Below are 22,708 nucleotides of genomic sequence, written 5' to 3'. Positions count from 1 at the left end.
TGCACTCTATTTCCACTTTGATTTTTGTGCATTTCACAAGAACTGATTGTTCAGTTTCAGGCACAGCAGATGCCAGTAATTAATGTAATTAATGGACTGGATGACAAAACTACTCACTGTGCAAGTAAACACATCACTGCCGCCCACAGCATGACCACAGCAAGCTGCGCCTGTATTTCTACCACCATTACATGCATTTGATTCTACACAAGAGGAATGGTTCGAGCACCATGAACAGCTTGACTCACACTCGATGTTGCATCACAATGAAGGTAGGGCCAGGTAACCCTATTTTCTTGCAGAAGTTGGGGTGTCAGTTTACCATGTGGCCAGAAAACTCTTTCCTACCGCTCACCTTGAAAGTATGCCTTATGGTTGGTTGATTGATTTAGGGCAGGGGACCAAACAGTGGATCAGCGAAGGATGGGGAAGGGAGTCGGCAGTGCCATTTTCAAAGAAACCATCCTGGCATTTGCCTGAAGCAATTTAGGGAAATCACAGAAAACTTAAATCAGGATGATCTGACGCTGGTTTGAAATGTCATCATCCTGAATGCGAGTCCAGTGTGCTAACCACTGCGCCACCTTGCTTGATTATGCCTTATGACAAACTAGCTGTGGCATTATAGAAACACTATAATGGACTAATCAAACTCACAAGCAAGGTGTAGCTGACTTAGAAGGAATTACACACCATTGCAAATTAACTTGTGAGTGTGGACGTTATTACGGTGATGCCACATTTAGGAAAGCCGTTACTCAGAATGCATCAGATCCTCAAATACAAAAACAGATTCTTAAGTATCCCAATCCTAGCTTGCAACAGGTTTTAGAATTAGTGGAGTGTCAGAACTCATATGACAGTGCAGCAGTAGATTTTGATTTCAAACCTACAGTATTTGTGCAATACAGAGTAATGGTAAACATGCTGTGCACTGTGGCATGAAAAAGTCTATTCCAGGGCAGTGATGTAAACAGAACCAATGTGAGAGGCAGCAGACTAATGGTGTTAAATCCTGCCCTTGGTATTTTAAAGCAAGTGGCAAGTGTGTCCATGTCATGATGCTAAAGGTTATCACTCTGGCAAGCACAGTCGTGTTCAATCTATGTCTGTCTTCATACAGTAAGTTTTCTCCATGGTCTCAATCAATAAATGTAAACATAATTTTTTCAAAGTCGTTTTTAAAGCCATCTTTTTCAAAGCCATTTTTCAAAGACACATGATTGTAGTGTCACACAGTGCAAGGCAAATGCAACACCAAAGAAACCACACACTCCTTCCATTCAGCATCAGACCGATAAATTGTGTCACTCTCCAAACTGCCAACCACGAAATACACATGCAGTTAGACTCTGGTCCAACAGTGACTTTCTTGAACAGAAGCAAACTCAAACTGTTACGCAAACACAAGCTACATAAGTCACAGGCAACTTTTACTGGTTACAGTTAACATGACATTCCTGTGTTAGGTGTTTGCAGTCTACGTGCCACTTTTTGTAGCCTTACCAAGACAGATTCATTCACAGTTTTGTCCTCACATGAAAGTGGAGATACTTTTGGTATGGACTCTTTTGATCTGTTTGGTTTGCACATTCAGGACATGACCACGGGAAGGGTAGCTGAACTTAGTGAAGAATGTAGTGACATTTTTCAAGATGGCCTCAGCAAAGCTAATTATTTTGAAACTTACATTATGCAAATTGTGTGATTTCTCCTTTGGTAGCCAGTCAGCTCGCATCCCCTTTGGTGATTATAAAAAAACCTTCAGGCAAATTATTCTTATGTGCAGATTTCAAGGCTGTGGTAAACTTTTCGTTTGCTATGGCCTGAGGAACTCATGGACAAGCTTGGTGCATCTTGCTTCTTTTCTTAGATTGATCTTCATGATGCTTATTTGCAGCTTCCCTTGGATGAAAAGTCTCTACAAGTTTCTGTGATCAACACCATACGGGATTATTTAAGTTTTTGTGGTTGCCCTTTGGCACTGATCCACACTTGGCCTTTTGCAGTGCTACTTATCACAGTAGAATGTTACAGTTCCTCCTTGGTGGAACTATCTGGATTACTTAGTCCTTTTGTGTTGTACCCCAACGAACGTCATGCTCATCTCTGGAAATTGTTTCAAGTGGTCTCATATGCTGGGTTAAAGTGTAACAAAGCCAGCTGTTTCTTCTTCCACACTGAGATTGAATATTAAGATCAACAGTCAGAGTATCCTCCCTTTGCAGCCACACTTAACCACCATACAAGACCTCCCAGCTACTATGAATGTCAGTGAATGCCAATCTGTGTTAGGTACACTAATTTTTACATCTTATTCATTCAAAATGCTGTGAAGATTGCAGCCCCACTGCACTATCTCCACTGAAAGACTGTTCCGTTTGAGTGGGTTATGGAGTGTCGAGTTACATTTCAGAGACTGAAGGATGCCTTATTAGGCAATCACTTTTTGGCAAATTTTGATCCTCCTAAGTCGGTTGTGCTGGCAATGGACACATCTGCTTATGGGATTGGCACTGTTCTCTCACACGGAGTTGGATCATTAGGCATATCAATTGTCTTTGCATTCAAACTCTTTCCAAGCTCTTTCCATTGCACACTGAGTGAACATCAATAAAACTGACAAACTGCAGGGACAGAGTCCTAAGTGGAAATGGAGGAGAAAAATATCCTATAAACATGTGTCTGGAGCTGCATTATTGCCATGGCAGATTTGCTGATGAATGATAGTTCCTCTGACCATGTTCCATGTGTCCCTTGAGAGTTGAAGGCTGTGTAATTGATGCACTGGACTGCAAGCAGCTGAATGATTTGATATTCATGTCGGGAACAAGCCGAGATGATGTTTGTGCATGGTCAAGCAGATGGAAATGGTCGAGAGGCAGTATATAGCTACATCAAAAAAAGTACATCCACAGACACCAACCACATCATAAAACATTTCAAGGCTTTTTTGAGCATCTGTGTGATCATCGGTTCTTTCAGGCAGTGGACTGTACTTACACCAGATTTGGAGGACCAGGTTCTACAAGATATTGAGACAAACCATAGTACAAGTTCCATGCTAGTGGTAGTGGCCCACCAGCATGGCACCAGCCGAAGTACAACTAGGTTGGTTGGTTGGTTGGTTAGTTTAAAAGGAGGGTGGTGTGGGGGGGGGAAGGGACCAAACTGCAAGGTCATCAGTCCCTTGTTCCTGGTAAAATAATTACCCAAGGGAAAGAAGAAAAGAAAGGATACGTACAGCACAATAACAGGAGAAAGGAAGAACCAGAAGAACAACAGAGGAACAACCAACACTACTAGGGACAAAGGAGGAAAAGAAAAGGACAGAGAGAAGCAAGAAACAGGTAGTAGGGGTAAAAACAAGAGAGCAGATGACCATGGTTGGTCGACCACGAGAATAAAAGGGAAAAGCCAGCCACTCTGCGACACATTAAAACATCCACCCTAAAAGCATTAGAGTGGAGAACACAAAGAGACAAAGGACAAAATAAAACTTATACAGCTAAATTTAATGGCAACGAGTCCAGTAACTGAAGAGTCCGTCACAGGGCAGCCAAAAAAGGACAGCTCACCAAGATATGGGCCACTGTCAGCCGGGCGCCGCACAGACACTGAGTTGGGTCATCACGGCGCAGGAGGAAGCCATCTGTCACCTAAGCATGGCCAATGCGGAGCCGCCAGAGAACCAGAGTCCCTGCAAGAGGCCTGCATGGAGGACTGCCACAGATTCACAGTCTCCTTAATGACATACAGTTTGTTGTGCATGCTGAGGTTATGCCACTTAGTCTCCCAAAGCCACAAAACCTTGCGGCGTAGTACTGCATTAAGGTCAGTTGCTGAAAAGCCAATCTCCATAAGTGGTTTCCGTGTAGCCTGTTTGGCCAGCCTATCAGCAAGTTCGTTGTCTGGGATTCCGAGTGACCTGGGGTCCAGACAAACACCACTGAACGACTGGACCGTTCCAGGGCATAGATGGACTCCTGGATGGTCGCTACCAAAGAATGAGGGTAGTACTGGACGATAGCTTGTAGGCTGCTCAAGGAGTCAGTACACAGAAGAAACAACTCCCCAGGGCATGAACGGATGTGCTCAAGAGCACGAGATATAGCCACCAGCTCGGCAGTGAAAACACTGCAGCCATTGGGCAAGGAATGCAGTTCAATATGTCCTCCATGGACATACGCGAAGCTGACGTGAGCATGAGCCATCGAGCCGTCAGTGTAAACCACTTCGTCGCCTCAATACATGTCAAGAATCGAGAGGAAGTGGCAGCGGAGAGCCGTGGGGTTAACTGAGTCCTTAGGGCCATGTGAAAGGTACAGGCGAAGCCACGGCCTAGGCATACACCACGGGATGTGTACATGAAGGGACCTCAAGTACAGGTGGTAAAGGCAAGGACTCCAGTTTGGAAAGACGGGATTGGGCACAAACTGCAATTGGAGGCCCTGGCTTGGCCGCCGATGCAGGAGATGAACTACCATGGGTGGCAAAAGGAGACAGCGATTCGGATGCGCAGGAGAACTACAAATGTGTGCAACGTAACTGGTCAGCAGTTGTGCACACCTAACCTGCACTGGAGGGACTCCGGCCTCCGCAAGGATTCTGGTTACCAGACACGTCCTAAAAGCTCCTGTCGCTAGGCGAATGCCACAGTGGTGTACTGAGTCAAGTAAACGCAATGCTGAGTGCGCCGCCAAATCATAAACCAGATTCCCATAGTCAAGGCAGGATTGAACAAGGGCTCTGTAGAGCTGCAGCAGTGTAGAGCGATCTGCACCCCAGCTGGTGTTGCTCAGGCAGCGGAGGGCATTGAGGTGCTGCCAGCACTTCCAATTAAGCTGACGAAGCCAAGGCAATCGGGCGTTGAAAACCAGTCCTAAGAATCAATAAGTCTCCACTACAGTGAGTGGATCATCATTAAGGTAAAGTTCTGGTTCTGGATGAATGGTAAAACGCCGACAGAAGTGCATAACACACAACTTTGCAGCCGAAAACTGGAAACCATGGGCTAGAGCCCATGACTGTGGCTTGTGGATGGCTCCCTGTAGGCGTCGCTCAGCAACACCAGTACTGGTGGAGCAGTACTGGTGTCACACTGCTGTCCAGAACAACCATCGACCACCGATAGATTGCTCACACAACAGCTGCGGACCCCAGTCTCGAGATTCTGTTACAGTACCTCCACACTAGTTGGCCACATTTAATTAAGTAGGTTAGTGACCCGATCATAAACCACTCTTTTGCGCTTCAACACAGCTTACCAGTCCAGCACGGTGTCATCCTATTATATACAGACAATGACCAGTACCATGTAGTTGCACCATGTTAGTTTCAGAAGGAAATTCTTCACCTCCTCCATCAAGGCCACTTGGGGGGTTGTTTGGACTAAGCAGCTTGCCTGATGTCACTGCACATGGGGCAGCATGAATATCCAGATGGAATGTATTAGATTGGCTTCACAATGTCTGGCATGTGCAGAACTTCAGGCTACTCCACTACACAAATTTTTTGATTGGCCCAAGTCAATGTCTGCATATCGACCTTGCGGGTCCCTACTGGAATTCCTGTCTGCTTATTGTGGTAGAAGCCTTTAGCAAGTTTCCATCCATGGTGCCCATGCAATCCACAACAGCAGCACTATCAAGACTCTGAAATCAATTTTTTGCATTGTAGGTTTCCCAGAATGGTTGGTTCAGACTGTGTACTCCAGTTCACAACAGCAGAATTTCAGCTGTTTTGTGACACCAGTGGCATCAAGCATGTGATGGCCGCAACATTCCACTCTCAATCTAATGGTGAATTGGAACACTTTGTCAGAACTTTCGAGCAACAGACGAACAAGTTACGTGCTTCCCACAGATGGGAACACGTTTTAGTGCTACTTTTCTCATCATACTATTCCCAGCCACGCAACAGCAAATCACCAGTGGAGCTTTTGCAGATATGCCTACATAGGACACTGCTTCAACTGCTGCATCCTCCGCAGCGATCAGCCTATTCTCTGGACCACTCTAAGTTTAATATGAATGTTTGGTCTTTTCCACAACTTTTGAAAGACACTGGTACTGGGAACGGGTATTATCAGCAAAGTTTTGGGCCACTCTTTGTATGTTTTACAGAGTACTTCTGGGCTGCAGAAATGCCATCAGAATCCACTTTGTTTGTGTGGACTCTATGATCCTGCCATGGGTTTTTCATTTGCAGATTCCGTGCCAAAGAGGACCCCCAGCCTCAGTTGGTTTCCCCTCCTCCAGTCCCTGAACCACCAGAACCGGACGGGGTACATATGGACATTGACACACCACCATCACAGCCACCACAGCACCACTAGAGTTAGGGTGTGGATAGGAGCCTGTAATCAGCTGAAGTTTTGGCTCCAGTCTCCTCAGTGCCAACTACACCAGGCCTCCTCCCTCCCCAACCCACCCCCCTTATCGTTTCTGGCAGCAGCAATACATGATGATGGTGAAGAGGTGTCTCCACCCGCTTTTTTTTGCAGAGGGGGGGGGGGGGGTGAATATGGTATTGTGCACTACTGCTGATACCATGTCAAGCCAGTCCATGTCTGTGGAAGTAGGCAGAAACCCAGACAACTGCAATGTCAATCCATGGCCATCTCCAAGGCACCTTCTTCAGCCTGCATTGCAGCAGAACCGACTTAAAAGGGCGTGGCAGTTAGCCTCTAATGTTATTGTGTATGATGAACCAGCCTATCTCAAGGACATGCATTGGATTTATTCTGGACTTGCTGTTATTCAAATTAAGTAAAAGGAGTACTTAAACACTATATGTGAATCTCATTATTTCTGCTCTCTGTCTTAGAACCCACCAACTCTTTGGTACAGCCATCAGTGTGATTACCAAAAAAGACAAAAATTACAAATGGCTGAACCCAACACAAAGCAGGTTTCACATGCCATCATAATGACATGCATTAACTATGGTGTAAAAGTTGACAACTGATGTAGGCCTCAGGCTATACTACATGTCTGTTACCACAGTTTTTATTCTATGTTCATACTCACAGTCAAGTTGTGACTTGACTTTGGCTGTGCTATAGACCAGTCTGTCATTACAACCAAGGTAGCAGGTTCTATTGTGTGCCTGGTAGAACTAATCAGCACAGAACTTTTTGATATCTCCATTCTTCAAAACACTACAATCCTACAAAAACTGGATACTGAAAAGTGGTCATTGTTAATGAATATTACTGCTTTGGAGGCAGACACATTTACTTTTTCAGGCTGCCCAACAGGAATCTCTAAAACATCAATTCTTAAAGCCCTGAACAGACTGAGTCTCAAATAGGAATACACATTCACCTGTGAATAACCTACTCTGATAGTAATGTTATGCAACTGACAAGCCTGAACCATCCTACAGGCTCCTTTCAGTAATGGGTAGTTAATGGGCAGATTTCCTTGTTCTCTACAGATCAGTGTAAGTGGCACTCCAGATGTCAAATTTCTGAGCTGATTAAAGGTCCCTGCCCATAATGCTCTGAATGCTCTCGGTTGGAGAGGAGATACGGTGATCTTGCTGGCTAAGGTAGCATCTGGCTAGCATGAAGACAAGTAGTAGAAAGTCTCACTGTGTGCAGGTGGGCATTATCTTTCTAGCCCAAGCTGGCTTGCCATGAAGGGCAATAAATAGGGTACTGAAAGCTATGTGGGAGATCATAAAAAGGGAAATGGGCAAAAATAAGAAAACCAATAACAATACTGTCTTGTTACATAACAGTAAAAAAGATTACGGAGCAGGGTGAAACAGCACATATATTCAAACAGCTTCTTCACTGCTATAGCTGAAAATTTAATAAAAACAAATTTTGTGGGAAATCAGCAGTCAGTGGGAAACAAGACCAATAGCTGTAAATTATGAATGTTTGTCGATCATATAAGCAGAGAGAAAACAGTCAAGGCTGTCACCAATCTACAAACAACATACTCGGAAAGAGTTGACAGTATACCCAGAAGAATCTTACAGTTATCCCTCCAAAATATAATTGACCCTGTCACTCATATATGTAAATTTATGATAATGAACACAGGCCGAGACAATGAATTAAAACCAAGGCCATGAATTGAACCAGAGTCTCCTGCTCTCTAGGAACATATAAATCATCTAATTAATATATGTAATTGCTCATTAGAGACAGGTACATTTCCTGATCAGCTGGAAACATCCAAAGTTATGCCTATATTCAGAGCTGATCACTGCTGCTTCCGAGTTCAGTTAAAAGTGTTATAATCCAGAGCTGGTGACAAAAAGTGATAAACCACCGCTCCATTACAATAATATCTTATTTTTCAAAGATATTGAAAAAAATAATGTACAATAAGTTAATAAAGTTTATAAACAAAAATGGAGTATTAGTTGATTCTGACCGTGGTTTCCGAAGTAATCAACGGAGTACGCAATCTACGAATGCATAACCACAGTTTTAAATGCCACTGATAAACAGCAAACAGCAGGTATATTTTTAGACTTGAGTAAAGCTTTCGAAATGGTAAACCACAGAATTCTTCTATACACTCTTGAGTACTATGTTATTAGAGCATTACAATGTAAAGGTAAAAAGTGTGCATAAAACATCTAGATGAAAAAGCACAATTAGTCTCAGAATACCTATCAGAAGAATGCACAACCACTTAGGGGTAGAAGGGTCAGTAATGGGACATAATCTTTTCCTCGTATATATCAATGGTCTGGATGTGCGTGTTGGATCATACAAAATAGTTGTTTGCTGATGCCACAACAAATATTAGAAAAAGCAGCGAAAAATGAAGATATCCAACGTGAATTACATTCTGTTACAAATCAACTAAGTAAATGGTCAACAATGAATTAGCTTATAATAAACAACATGAAAACAGTAGCATTAAATTTCCACAACCGAAAATGCAGCACATTGAATTATCCATTTACCACCATCAACCACCTACCCGTTGTGAATGAAGAGATAACTAAATTTCCTCGCATTTGGATTCCTAATGACCTAAAGTGGAATGAACTTATTGAACACATTAATGGAGTACAGGCTGCTATCTTTTAAGGGCTCTGAAAGGATACATAAATGCACCAGCCCTAATGTCAGCCTATTACACATATTTTAATGCACATTTAAAATGTAACCTCATATTCTGAGGAAATTCACCAGCGGCTCTGGGGACTTTCAGAATTCATAAAGAGCCATTAGGATATTACAAAGAGCAGAACCAGACTGTCCTCTAAACTGATATTCAAAACACTAAAAGTGTTACCACTGCCATGCATGTTTATTTTTGACACACTAATGCATATTTAAAAAATGAAACTGGAAGTGATAATAGCATTAGAAAAAACTGACATTTACATAATCACAACAATGGATTAAAAGGTAATTTGCCCTTACTCCAAGCTAACAGATACTTGTATCGGAAAAGCATATGCTGAATGGGAATTACACTATTCAGAAAGTTGCCAAATGATATACAATGTATACTAAATATTACTGCTTCTGAAAGGTCTATTAGAGAATATCTACAGTAACACTGCTTCTGTTCAGTAAATACATATTTGAACTACAAAACAGGTATAGTTCTGTAACTTTTATAATCTGTAACATGCAGAAATGCAAAAAATCTTGAAAAACTGTTCTTTGTAATGACTAGAGTCAAGTCCATAACATCTTGTGCATTATGCTATATAGAATCAAAGGACCAAATAAAAACACAAATAAATGACAAATGATAAAACTAAGCACACAGTTACTTTACCAATTAGAGGACCAGAAGAAGGCCACTACAACAGTGGCTGATAGTCTGTTTTGTTCAGTGACAGCTATCATATAATAGAATGTGGTAACATACCCAGAAAAGTTTTATGTTAATTTACTCTGGTCACAGGAGCCTTCACACTTACAGTGAAATAAGGGTTTGCACTTTAGAGAACTATGAAAGAGCAACATAATTCTAAGAGGAGTCAATGTACAGGAGGTGGAGTCACAATGTATGTAAGCATTGATATAAAGGAAAATACTCCATGGGCAGTTCAATATTATTCACTTTTTTTTCCAAAGCAGGAGCTACGTAGAGAGAATTACAAGGAGAGGGAGTTTAGTATCAGTTCTGCGATAACCTAGCTCTGATATAAACAGTTTCTTTAGAAAAGCTACATGTTGTATGGTTATGGTGAGTGATCTAAACACTGATGCATCAAGAGATAAAGAAGTTTCTATGATCCAATCAATTCCCAGTTACATGTACCTTTCCCAAAATGGTGTTGTCCAACCTTACAGACATTGATATATCATGCAATTACTAATACACCTCTCAGATTGTCGACAAGAAGTTGAAATATCACACATCAAGTTTGGCTCTGAGAAAACATTTGTGGAATGTAGGCAGTTGAAATTAAAAAATTAAAGACTACAAATATTTCTAAAACAGAACACTTCTTTGAACTACACTTTTCATCTAATAACAGAGGAACAGTGGGAATACCTTCGCTCAACATTAGGTTGAAAAATAAGTATCACACGTCCTATTTATGGAGAAATCTAAATTTAAAGAGTACTAAGAGATGGATCAGAACAGATATTAAAAAAGCATGAAAAGAACTAAAAATGGCTGTGAGAATTGCCAGGTACAGGAAATTCCAGTCAGCATTGACAAGAATAGGCTTTTGGCAGGCTAAGAGGAGAACAAATCCAGTTTTTATGTAGCATAAAATTCAGGTTTCAGTCACATTTTTAAGATTTCTAGTATCCCGTAAACTGCATGTAGATGTGGGTCTGGTAGGAAAGGGAGCTGTCATACAATACTAGAAGAGGATGGGAGGAAATGTGATAAAAATGACTTGAGTAATATTTTAATCAACACCATGTTGAGTAAGTGAGAAATATGCATAAACATACCAGCGGCTGCCAAAGGGAAGAAGTAGTGAGTAATATCTTCAGAGTCACAGAATATATTTTTCTGCTGGCAACAAATGAGTCACGAAATATCAAAAATAATACACTATCTACAGTCAAAACACACAAGGTCTTGATGAAATGTCTAGGAAAACGCTGAGTGTCAGTCAGCAAGCCTCTGTCTAATTTGGTTCTCTTAATGACGAAGGAAAAGTTTTTAAAAAATCTTTAATGTCTGAAAAAGAGTAAGGGTGGTGATAACAATAGCGCTGCAAACTATACTCTAATTACTATTACATTTGTCTTACCTGAAGGCAGAAACTGTCTTCTGAGATCTGATATTACATTTTATAAAGAAGAATGACATAATCAATGAGAGGTACAGCGTTGTTTTAGAACATATAGGTCTACCAGTATAACAACAGCTAACTGGGTAGCTAATGTCATTAATGCATTATATGAGGAAAGAGAAAAGTTTTGGAGTTTTTCTTAGCCTTTTAAAAGCATTCCATTGTGTATGCCACAACATACCAATGCACAAACTGAACTGTTATGCTATCAGGGGAAAGCAGCTAATATCACAAAATAATCTGTAGAAAATAGAACAGTGTGGAGAAGTAAAGCATAAAAAGGTAAGGCCTAATACTTTAAAAAAAAAGAAAAAAAAACACAGTGTATCTCAGGTATTCATTCTGGGCCCTTCTTCTCATTCTGTAATTAAACGATTTGTCATCAGCACTAGATGACAATGCTGTGATATTTGTAGGTGACACTTCACTCATAATAAAAATTGACTTCGCATAACTGGAATCATGGGCCTCTGTAAATTTGAGGGAGACAAAGAAATATTTAACTGCTAACTACTTGATTTTAAATGCGACTACGACAATATAAAGAGCAATTAAATCGCACAAACTAAATCCATCTGCGTTAAACTACAAGATCCAGTTCTGAAAGTAGTGAGGAACAGCAAATTCTTGGATGTTATAATCGGTAAGCAGCTGAAGCGGGAGAACTATATCGACAAATTACGTATAACAAAAAACTAGTACTAAAAAGAAAAAATATTTGTAATGAGAATGGTGTTTGGACAGTAAATAAAGATAAACACTTAACAACACACTATAAACCCAGGAATGACTTCAGAGAAACTAATATCATGACTGTTATCTCAATATACAGGGTTATTACAAATGATTGAAGCGATTTCACAGCTCTACAATAACTTTATTATTTGAGATATTTTCACAATGCTTTGCACACACATACAAAAACTCAAAAAGTTTTTTTAGGCATTCACAAATGTTCGATATGTGCCCCTTTAGTGATTCAGCAGACATCGAGCCGATAATCAAGTTCTTCCCACACTCGGCGCAGCATGTCCCCATCAATGAGTTGGAAAGCATCGTTGATGCGAGCTTGCAGCTCTGGCACGTTTCTTGGTAGAGGAGGTTTAAACACTGAATCTTTCACATAACCCCACAGAAAGAAATCGCATGGGGTTAAGTCGGTAGAGCGTGGAGGCCATGACATGAATTGCTGATTATGATCTCCACCACGACCAATCCATCGGTTTTCCAATGTCCTGTTTAAGAAATGCCGAACATCATGATGGAAGTGGGGTGGAGCACCATCCTGTTGAAAGATGAAGTCGGCGCTGTCGGTCTCCAGTTGTGGCATGAGCCAATTTTCCAGCATGTCCAGATACACGTGTCCTATAACGTTTTTTTCGCAGAAGAAAAAGGGGCCATAAACTTTAAACCGTGAGATTGCACAAAACACGTTAACTTTTGGTGAATTGCGAATTTGCTGCACGAAAGCGTGAGGATTCTCTACCGCCCAGATTTGCACATTGTGTCTGTTCACTTCACCATTAAGAAAAAATGTTGCTTCATCACTGAAAACAAGTTTCGCACTGAACGCATCCTCTTCCATGAGCTGTTGCAACCGCGCCGAAAATTCAAAGCGTTTGACTTTGTCATCGGGTGTCAGGGCTTGTAGCAATTGTAAACGGTAAGGCTTCTGCTTTAGCCTTTTCCGTAAGATTTTCCAAACCATCAGCTGTGGTACGTTTAGCTCCCTGCTTGCTTTATTCGTCGACTTCCGCGGGCTACGCGTGAAACTTGCCCGCACGCGTTCAACTGTTTCTTCGCTCACTGCAGGCCGACCCGTTGATTTCCCCTTACAGAGGCATCCAGAAGCTTTAAACTGCGCATACCATCGCCGAATGGAGTTAGCAGTTGGTGGATCTTGGTTGAACTTTGTCCTGAAGTGTTGTTGCACTGTTATGACTGACTGATGTGAGTGCATTTCAAGCACGACATACGCTTTCTCGGCTCCTGTCGCCATTTTGTCTCACTGCGCTCTCGAGCGCTCTGGCGGCAGAAACCTGAAGTGCGGCTTCAGCCGAACAAAACTTGATGAGTTTTTCTACGTATCTGTAGTGTGTCGTGACCATATGTCAATGAATGGAGCTACAGTGAATTTATGAAATCGCTTCAATCATTTGTAATAGCCCTGTACATATGACCACCCATTACGCAGTTAAAAACAAATTTTACTGCACAGTTAAACTGAATACATGATTACAATATGAGACACATGGATAAGCATTATTGATTGATTGATGGATTCATCTACATATGTTGTTGTTGTTCTCATCAGTCCTTAGACTGGTTTGATGCAGCTCTCCATGCTACTCTATCCTGTGCAAGATTCTTCATCTCCCAGTACCTACTGCAACCTACATCCTTCTGAATCTGCTTAGTGTATTCATCTCTTGGTCTCCCTCTACGATTTTTACCCTCCACGCTGTCCTCCAATGCTAAATTGGTGATCCCTTGATGCCTCAGAACATGTCCTACCAACCAGTCCCTTCTTCTTGTCCAGTTGTGCCACGAACTCCTCTTCTCCCCGATTCTATTCAATACCTCCTCATTAGTTATGTGATCTACCCATCTAATCTTCAGCATTCTTCTGTAGCACCATATTTCAAAATCTTCTATTCTCTTCTTGTCCAAACTATTTATCGTCCATGTTTCACTTCCATACATGGCTACACTCCATACAAATACTTTCAGAAACGACTTCCTGACATTTAAATCTATACTCGATGTTAACAAATTTCTCTACTTCAGAAACGCTTTCCTTGCCATTGCCAGTCTACATTTTATATCCTCTCTACTTCGACCATCATCAGTAATTTTGCTCCCCAAATAACAAAACTCCTTTAATACTTTAAGTGTCTCATTTCTTAACCTAATTCCCTCAGCATCACCCGACTTACTCTGCTGTCTCTGACAGAATTACAATGTCATCGGCGAACCTCAACGTTTTTATTTCTTCTCCATGACCTTTAATACCTACCCCGAATTTTTCTTTTGTTTCCTTTACTGCATGCTCAATATACAGATTGAATAACATCGATGAGAGACTAAAACCCTGTCTCACTCCCTTCCCAACCTATGCTTCCCTTTCATGTCCATCGACTCATATAACTACCATCTGGTTTCTGTACAAATTGTGAATAGCCTTTCGCTCCCTGTATTTTACCCCTGCCACCTTTAGAATTTGAAAGAGAGTATTCCAGTCAACATTGTCAAAAGCTTTCTCTAAGCCTACAAATGCTAGAAATGTAGGTTTGCCTGTCCTTAATCTATTTTCTAAGATAAGTCGTAGGGTCAGTATTGCCTCACATGTTCCAACATTTCTGCGGCAGCCAAACTGATCTTCCCCGAGGTCCGCTTCTACCAGTTTTTCCATTCGTCTGTAAAGAATTCGCGTTAGTATTTTGCAGCTGTGACTTATTAAACTGATAATTTTCACATCTGTCAACACCTGCTTTCTTTGGGATTGGAATTATTATATTCTTCTTGAAAACTGAGGGAATTTCGCCTGTCCCATACATCTTGCTCACCAGATGGTAGAGTTTTGTCAGGACTGGATCTCCCAAGGCCGTCAGTAGTTCCAATGGAATGTTGTCTACCCCCGGGGCCTTGTTTCGACTCAGGTCTTTCAGTGCTCTGTCAAACTCTTCACGCGGTATCGTATCTCCCATTTCATCTACATCCTCTTTCATTTCCATAATATTGTCCTCAAGTACATCGCCCTTGTATAGACCTTCTATATACTCCTTCCACATTTCTGCTTTCCCTTCTTTGCTTAGAACTGGGTTTCCATCTGAGCTCTTGATATTCATACAAGTGGCTCTCTTTTCTCCAAAGGGCTCTCTAATTTTTCTGTAGCCAGTATCTATCTTACCCCTAGTGAGATAAGCCTCTACATCCTTACATTTGTCCTCTAGCCATCCCTGCTTAGCCATTTTGCACTTCCTGTCGATCCCATTTTTGAAACGTTTGTATTCCCTTTTGCCTGCTTCATTTACTGCGTTTTTATATTTTCTCCTTTCATCAATTAAATTCAATATTTCTTCTGTTACCCAAGGATTTCTACTAGCCCTCGTCTTTTTACCTACTAGGTCCTCTGCTGCCTCCACTACTTCATCTCTCAAAGCTACCAATTCTTCTTCTACTGTATTTCTTTCCCCCATTCCTGTCAATTGTTCCCTTATGCTCTCCCTGAAACTCTGTACAACCTCTGGTTTAGTCAGTTTATCCAGGTCCAATCTCCTTAAATTCCCACCTTTTTGTAGTTTCTTCAGTTTTAATCTACAGTTCATAACCAATAGATTGTGGTCAGAGTCCACATCTGCCCCTGGAAATGTCTTACAATTTAAAACCTGGTTCCTAAATCTCTGTCTTACCATTATATAATCTGTCTGATACCTTCTAGTATCTCCAGGATTCTTCCACGTATACAACCTTCTTTTATGATTCTTGAACCAAGTGTTAGCTACGATTAAGTTATGCTCTGTGCAAAATTCTACCAGACGGCTTCCTCTTTCATTTCTCTCCCCCAATCCATATTCACCCACTATGTTTCCTTCTCTCCCTTTTCCTACTCTCGAATTCCAGTCACCCATGACTACTAAATTTTCGTCTCCCTTCACTACCTGAATGATTTCTTTCATCTCATCATACATTTCATCAATTTCTTCATCATCTGCAGAACTAGTTGGCATATAAACTTGTACTACTGTAGTAGGCATGGGCTTCGTGTCTATCTTGGCCACAATAATGCGTTCACTATGCTGTTGGTAGTAGCTTACCCGCACTCCTATTTTCCTATTCATTATTAAACCTACTCCTGCATTACCCCTATTTGATTTTGTATTCATAACCCTGTATTCACTTGGCCAAAAGTCTTGTTCCTCCTGCCACCAAACATCACTAATTCCCACTATATCTAACTTCAACCTATCCATTTCCGTTTTTAAATTTTGTAACCTACCTGCTCTTTTAAGGGATCTGACATTGCATGCTCCAATCCGTAGAATGCCAGTTTTCTTTCTCCTGATAACGACGTCCTCTTGAGTAGTCCCCGCCCGGAGATCCGAATGAGGGACTATTTTACCTCCAGAATATTTTACCCAAGAGGACGCCATCATCATTTAACCATACAGTAAAGCTGCATGTCCTCAGGAAAAATTACGGCTGTAGTTTCCCCTTGCTTTCAGCCGTTCGCAGTACCAGCACAGCAAGGCCGTTTTGGTTAGTGTTGCAAGGCCAGATCAGTCAATCATCCAGACTGTTGCCCCTGCAACTACTGAAAAGGCTGCTGCCCCTCTTCAGGAACCACACGTTTGTCTGGCCTCTCAACAGATACCCCTCCGTTGTGGTTGCTCCTACAGTACGGCCATCTGTATCGCTGAGGCACGCAAGCCTCCCCACCAACGGCAAGGTCCATGGTTCATGGGGGTAGGTCTACATACGTAGCAGCTTTAATTAACAGAAAGGAGCCCTATACTTGTCAGGCACATTTTGTTCAGTAAACAACTACACAGAATAAAATGAATGGGAAAACATCCATATTCAGAAATAAATTAAGAGATTACTTAGTTTCTTCTTCGTGTAACCTAAAAGAGTATTCGGAAGCTAGATAGTACACAAGATCTTTAACCACCTGTGAATTCGTAAATCAGCAATCATACACATACAACTTACGTACCGAGCGAGGTGGCGCAGTGGGTAGACACTGGACTTGCATTCGGGAGGACAATGGATCAATCCCGCGTCCGGCCATCCTGATTTAGGTTTTCCGTGATTTCCCTAAATCACTCGAGGCAAATGCCGGGATGGTTCCTTTGAAAGGACACGGCCAACTTCCTTCCCCATCCTTCCCTAATCCGATGAGACCGATGACCTCGCTGTCTGGTCTCCTTCCCCACACAACCCAACCCAGCTTATATATTTTGTCTTTATATAAGAATGATCCTGCTGCTGCTGACAGTGCCTATATGTACGTTGCAGGTGCATTGAAGACACAATGCTGCCGAAGTGAAGCTGTCAAAAAGTACAGTCATGAAGTTGATTGGGTGAACTGGTGGAGAACCCAAGTATGATAAATTAATACTCTTAAAGCTTTTACATGCTGCCATCACATTTCCCTGGTCACTTTAGTACAAGAAACTGTGTGTACATCTCTGGACCACTTGACAACTTTAAGATATGTTTCAGTAAAGTAGCATGTATAAATATAATGTAATCTGTGTTCGTTTTGACTAAATCCATACAACGTAGATTTTCTACGGGTAAATGAAATATAGTCACTTTTCAGTTTCTGGTGACGCTACTTCTTTGGTCTTTTCAAACATATAACCACTGTAACCGCTTGCAGCGGTCTCCTTCTCATATTCAAAGCAATCCTGCCTGTGAATGAAAGATCACACATTAACTCCTGAGAAAACATTACACATGACACTAAGTTACTTTGGTAGACTCCAATAATCCGGACAGAACAAAAGAATGTAGTTTACTATAAAAAGCAAGGATGGTTACAGTTGAACGTTGCAATGACGACATTATTGGAGATGCAGTCCCCGTTAAGAAATTGTTACTGTACTGGCGTTTTTACACTGGGAAGGATTGTGAATAGGGCTGTACTAGAATAAATTTAGTCATTACAAACGCGAGAGGCTCTGCTCCATGTGTTACACTTACGTAAGAAAAACAGCATTATAAATGATACTTACCAATTTGTGTCTGATTTTTCGTCCAAAACATCCTTCCACGCCTCCAACAACGAATTTCTATGTTTTGTTAAATTTAATGTCATTTTTCACGAAATCATTCGATAATATCAAATCAAATACACAATAAAAACGTAACAGGGAAGGTTTTCTTTTTCAAAAACACCTCCGATATTACAGCTTGATCATTTCCCAACTCCGCAGTACTTGTCGTTGTTTACTGTCAATATTTTGACAGCAACCACACACCGCTCGGTCAACGCCTTGCCTTCTATCAGTTTGCCACAAAGATACCAAGCCATTTCGCTGTGTAAGACCGAAGATATCCTACTCATTCCCATCGTAATGACAACAATCCGACGACAATAGTCGTTGGCCAATAAAGCGGGGTCCACACACGCATCTAACGTAGCGCCACAGTATACGGCTTACTGCGGTGGGATCTTGAGCTACCGTTCACACAGGAAGTCACAAATTCTACATAGTTGCACAGCTTTTAATATGGCGTCAACTGAAATCATATGGGCGGGTATGAATGTTATAGTGCGGGTTATGGCCCTAGAGCTGTGACAAGAGTAAATACAAGGATTCGAAAATATATTTCGCACAGGGATAAATCAAGGAAAACAAACATTTATAAAAGAAACAACACACAGAGACGAAAAATGCTGTCTGCATTGGTAAAAGAATTATCATCTGAAGACACGCCACTCTTCCAAGAATTTAGAATCTTATTGTATTCGTTGATATAGGCATTTCGAATAACTAATTTTTGGTTTAACAGCTGCCACATCACACTCTGGAGCTATTTTCTGCATATAATACACAATTTATACAATGCTTGGCCTCACAAATTACGAAAGTTATACGACTCGCTTTTAGTTTAGTTTTAGTTTAGCTATTCATGTTTCGTAGATTATTTTCACTATTATTTTAATGATATGATGTGTACCAAGTTAGACCATAAGATATATATACACACACATGAATAGTGCTAATATTAATATTACAGAAATTTTTAGTTCTACACATGCAACTACATTTAGAGATACAATTTTTTTTACCAGGTCTGAAACAGAAACTCGTCCATAGAATAGAAGGAGTTGTCCAAAAGAAATGATTTTAAGCTAGATTTAAAACTTGATCTGCTACCTGCCAGACACTTTATGTTGTTAGGTAAATGGTCAAAAAATTTTGTTGCTGAGTAATGTACTCCTTTATGGGCAACTGACAGATCATTTTTCCCTCTGGTGTTGTTCATATGAACATCACTGTCCTTCGCGAATTGAGATGGATTATTTATAACGAATTTCATTAGCGAATATATGTACTCTGATGGTGCATTAAAATATCTAACTCCTTGAATAGGTGCCTAGATGACGTCGTTGGGTGAACACCACTAATTATTCTGACTGCTCTCTTCTGTGCAATCAATACTTTATGTCTAAGTGGTGAATAACCCCAGAAAACTATTCCATAAGACATTATTGAGTGGAAATGTGCAAAGTATGTTAGGAGCCTGACCTGTTTATTACAAAGACTAGCGATTATACGAAGAGCAAAAGAAGCTGAAATTAATTGTTTCAGAAGATCAGTAATATGCGTCTTCCAGTTCAAGTTGTCATCAATGTGAACACCCAAAAATTTGGAGAAATCTACCCTGTTAACTGAGCCCTGTTCATAGCCTACATCGATTGTTGGTATGACTTTATTCGGTGTACAGAACTGGATATAGTGAGTTTTTTTTCAAAATTAAGGGAGAGTCCATTTTCTGAGAACCACTTAATCCTTCTTTGAAGACATCCTTAACAATATCATCAGCTGCTTTTTCTGGAATGGGATTTATTATAACACTCGTGCCATCTGCAAAAAGTACTAGTTCCACTTGCTGAACGTTAAGTGAGAGGTCATTCACATTAATAAGGAACAACAGAGGACCCAAAATTGAACCCTGTGGGACTCCCTTTGTGATAACCCCCCCATTCATTAGAATTTACCACCCTCCCAACATTATTTGTGTTATTCAGCACAACTTTTTGCTTTCTGTTCGTTAAGTAGGGTTCAAACCAGCTGTGTGTATAGCCTTCAATTTCAAAAAAACCTGAGTTTTTCTAAGAGTGTGATATGATACACACAGTCAAATGCCTGGGAAAGATCACAAAAAATACCAACTAGCGATAATTTGTTATTTAGGGCTTGTACTATTTGAGGGTAAATGTGTAGGTAGCATTTTCAGTCGAGTAACATCATCTCCTGCTTGACAATATTCCATATAGTTTTAATCTTATTATCAGCATTATTAATGTCTGTCAGAACACATAAGCTCCTCGACTTCTTAATAACTTTCCTCAAAATATTACAGTATCTTTTGAAGTAAGCAAGTAACATCGGATCCTGACTTATTCTGGCCTGTCCATATATTTCCCACTTCCTCTTACACGATATCTTAATTCCCTTAGCAATCCATAACTTACTTGACTTTGTAATGGCTTTTTTGGATAACGTTTCAGGAAAGCAACTCCCAAATATAGAGACAAATTTACGGTGGAGTAAATTGAGCCGGTTGGAGTGGCTGAGCGGTTCTAGGCACTACAGTCTGGAACCGCGTGACCTTTACGGTCGCAGGTTCGAATCCTGTCTCGGGCATGGATGTGTGTGATGTCCTTAGGTTAGTTAGGTTTAAGTGGTTCTAACAAGGAAACCTCCCCATCGCACCCTCCTCAGATTTAGTTATAATTTGGCACAGTGTATAGGCCTTGAAAAACTGAACACAGATCAATCGAGAAAACAGGAAGAAGTTGTGTGGAACTATGAAAAAATAAGCAAAATATACTAACTGAGTAGTCCATGGGCAACATAGGCAACATCAAGGATGATATGAGCACAGGTGCGCTGTGGTCCCGTGGTTAGCGTGAACAGCTGCGGAACGAGAGGTCCTTGGTTCAAGCAGCTGAAGCTAACCATAGGACCACAGCGCTCTTGTGCTCACATCGTCCTTGATGTTGCCTATGTTTCCTATGGACTGCTTAGTTTGTATATTTTGCTTATTTTTTCATAGTTCCACACAATTTCTTCCTGTTTTCTCGATTGATCTGTGTTCAGTTTTTCAAGGCCTATCGACTGTGCCAACTTATAACTGAATCTGAGGGGGGTGCGATGGGGAGGTTCCCTTGTAAGTTATAGGGGACTGATGACCTCAGAAGTTAAGTCCCATAGAGCTCAGAGCCATTTTTGAATAAATTGAATTTGGCATCAGCATCATTTTTTGTGTATACTTCATCCCATTCCACCTCTTCTATGGTGCTCTTAAAACTCTGCACCCTGTTCACATCAATAAGCCTCCCTGCCTTGTATGAATCTGCCTTAAGCGTGGAAGGTGCTATATGTGTTATTTCCATTAACTGTGCATCATGATCAGATAGACCATTACCGACTGGGTACACATTAATTGTTTCTAACTGAGCACTGTCTATGAAAATGTTATCGATAAGTGACCTACTATCCTGCTGCACACGAGTTGGAAAATTTACACCAGATACCAGATTGAAACAACCGAACAAAGATTCTAGCTCATTTTTCCTATCTGTGTCTTACATTGAAATCGCCACAAACCACTAACTGCTTCTTTTTGTCTGACAGGAAGCTCAATAATGCCTCTAGATTTTTCACGAATAGCTGAAAGTTACCTTGAGGGGCTCTGTAGATTGTTACAATTACTATAGAAGTATATTGCAGCAGCAACTCACAAGGACATACTTCAAGTACATATTTTTGGCTTTGTGGCCAGTTTTTATATAAGTCGCAACTCCTTCTTTTTCCATGTTGACTAGACATGAATAAGATGATAACCTGTAATCCCTTAAATTTAACTTCTCCATTCCTGCAGTTACCTGGTGTTCAGAGAGACTCAAAACATCTATACCTTCAGAATTTACCTCATTTTCTAGGCATACAAGAAGCTCATCTATCTTATTTTTCAATCCTCTAATGTTCTGATGAAAGACTCAAATTTTAATTCTTTGGATACTGCTACAGACATTATGGTGCTGTTCTGTTTTAATCTCTTCCAATACTATCTGTCTGTAACCTGACTCTAAGCTAAAAAATGTGTCCATCTGACTCCAGTAATCACAGGTATTTTGTCTTGTGTGCCTGTGACCCCCCTTACATTTTCTGCAAGAAGATCAACTAATCTATGCTTCCCCCTCCTATTCAGATGCAGGTCATGACTAGTGCAACCCCACCTCCCAATTGCATCAACAGGCGCAGCACAGATATGAGATTTAGTTTCTGTACCCCCCCCCCCCTCCCAGCTCTCTGTTAACATGGTTGACAGCCGTATTAACCAAGGGCTGGTCATGGCACTGAAAAACATCCACAAACCCCACACGAGTGTGAGCTGTTGCTGCTCCTATTATATCCAGCTCATACATAATACTATAGTCCGAATTGCTAGCCAGGCTGTTTCCTGCTCCTCCTACTATAAGAAGATGATCATCACCATCAAAATCTTTGCACAAGGCGCCTATGTTTGCTGTAACCTGGCTAAGCTTAGCATTAGGTTTCACGATGCTTGTGACCTTTTACTCGACTCCAAGCCTCTCCTGTAGCAACTGGCCTACACCTCTCCCATGACTGCTACCTAATAGCAGGACTCTTTTCTTTCTGCTTGACTTTATTCCCGACCTAGCATTACGATTGTTACTATGAGTCCGCTGCAT

The 22,708-nt window shown here is 41.1% G+C and overlaps 1 protein-coding gene across 1 annotated transcript in view; it reads right to left on the bottom strand.

Annotated features, from left to right (window-relative positions):
• Positions 1 to 18,265, bottom strand: part of LOC126252796 (drebrin-like protein) — a 209,349-nt gene extending 191,084 nt beyond the window's left edge. Inside the window, exon 1 of the mRNA XM_049953733.1 lies at positions 17,991 to 18,265. Within this exon, the coding sequence (XP_049809690.1) occupies positions 17,991 to 18,073 (83 nt within the window). The 5' untranslated portion in view covers positions 18,074 to 18,265. The remainder of the gene's footprint in view (positions 1 to 17,990) is intronic.
• Between the last annotated feature and the right edge of the window lie 4,443 nt (positions 18,266 to 22,708).

This window comes from Schistocerca nitens, chromosome 4, assembly GCF_023898315.1.
Source record: "Schistocerca nitens isolate TAMUIC-IGC-003100 chromosome 4, iqSchNite1.1, whole genome shotgun sequence".
In the NCBI taxonomy this organism is placed as follows: Eukaryota; Metazoa; Arthropoda; class Insecta; order Orthoptera; family Acrididae; genus Schistocerca; species Schistocerca nitens.
The sequence above is the reverse complement of the archived record's forward strand: the minus strand, read 5'-3'. Positions and strand labels throughout refer to the sequence as shown.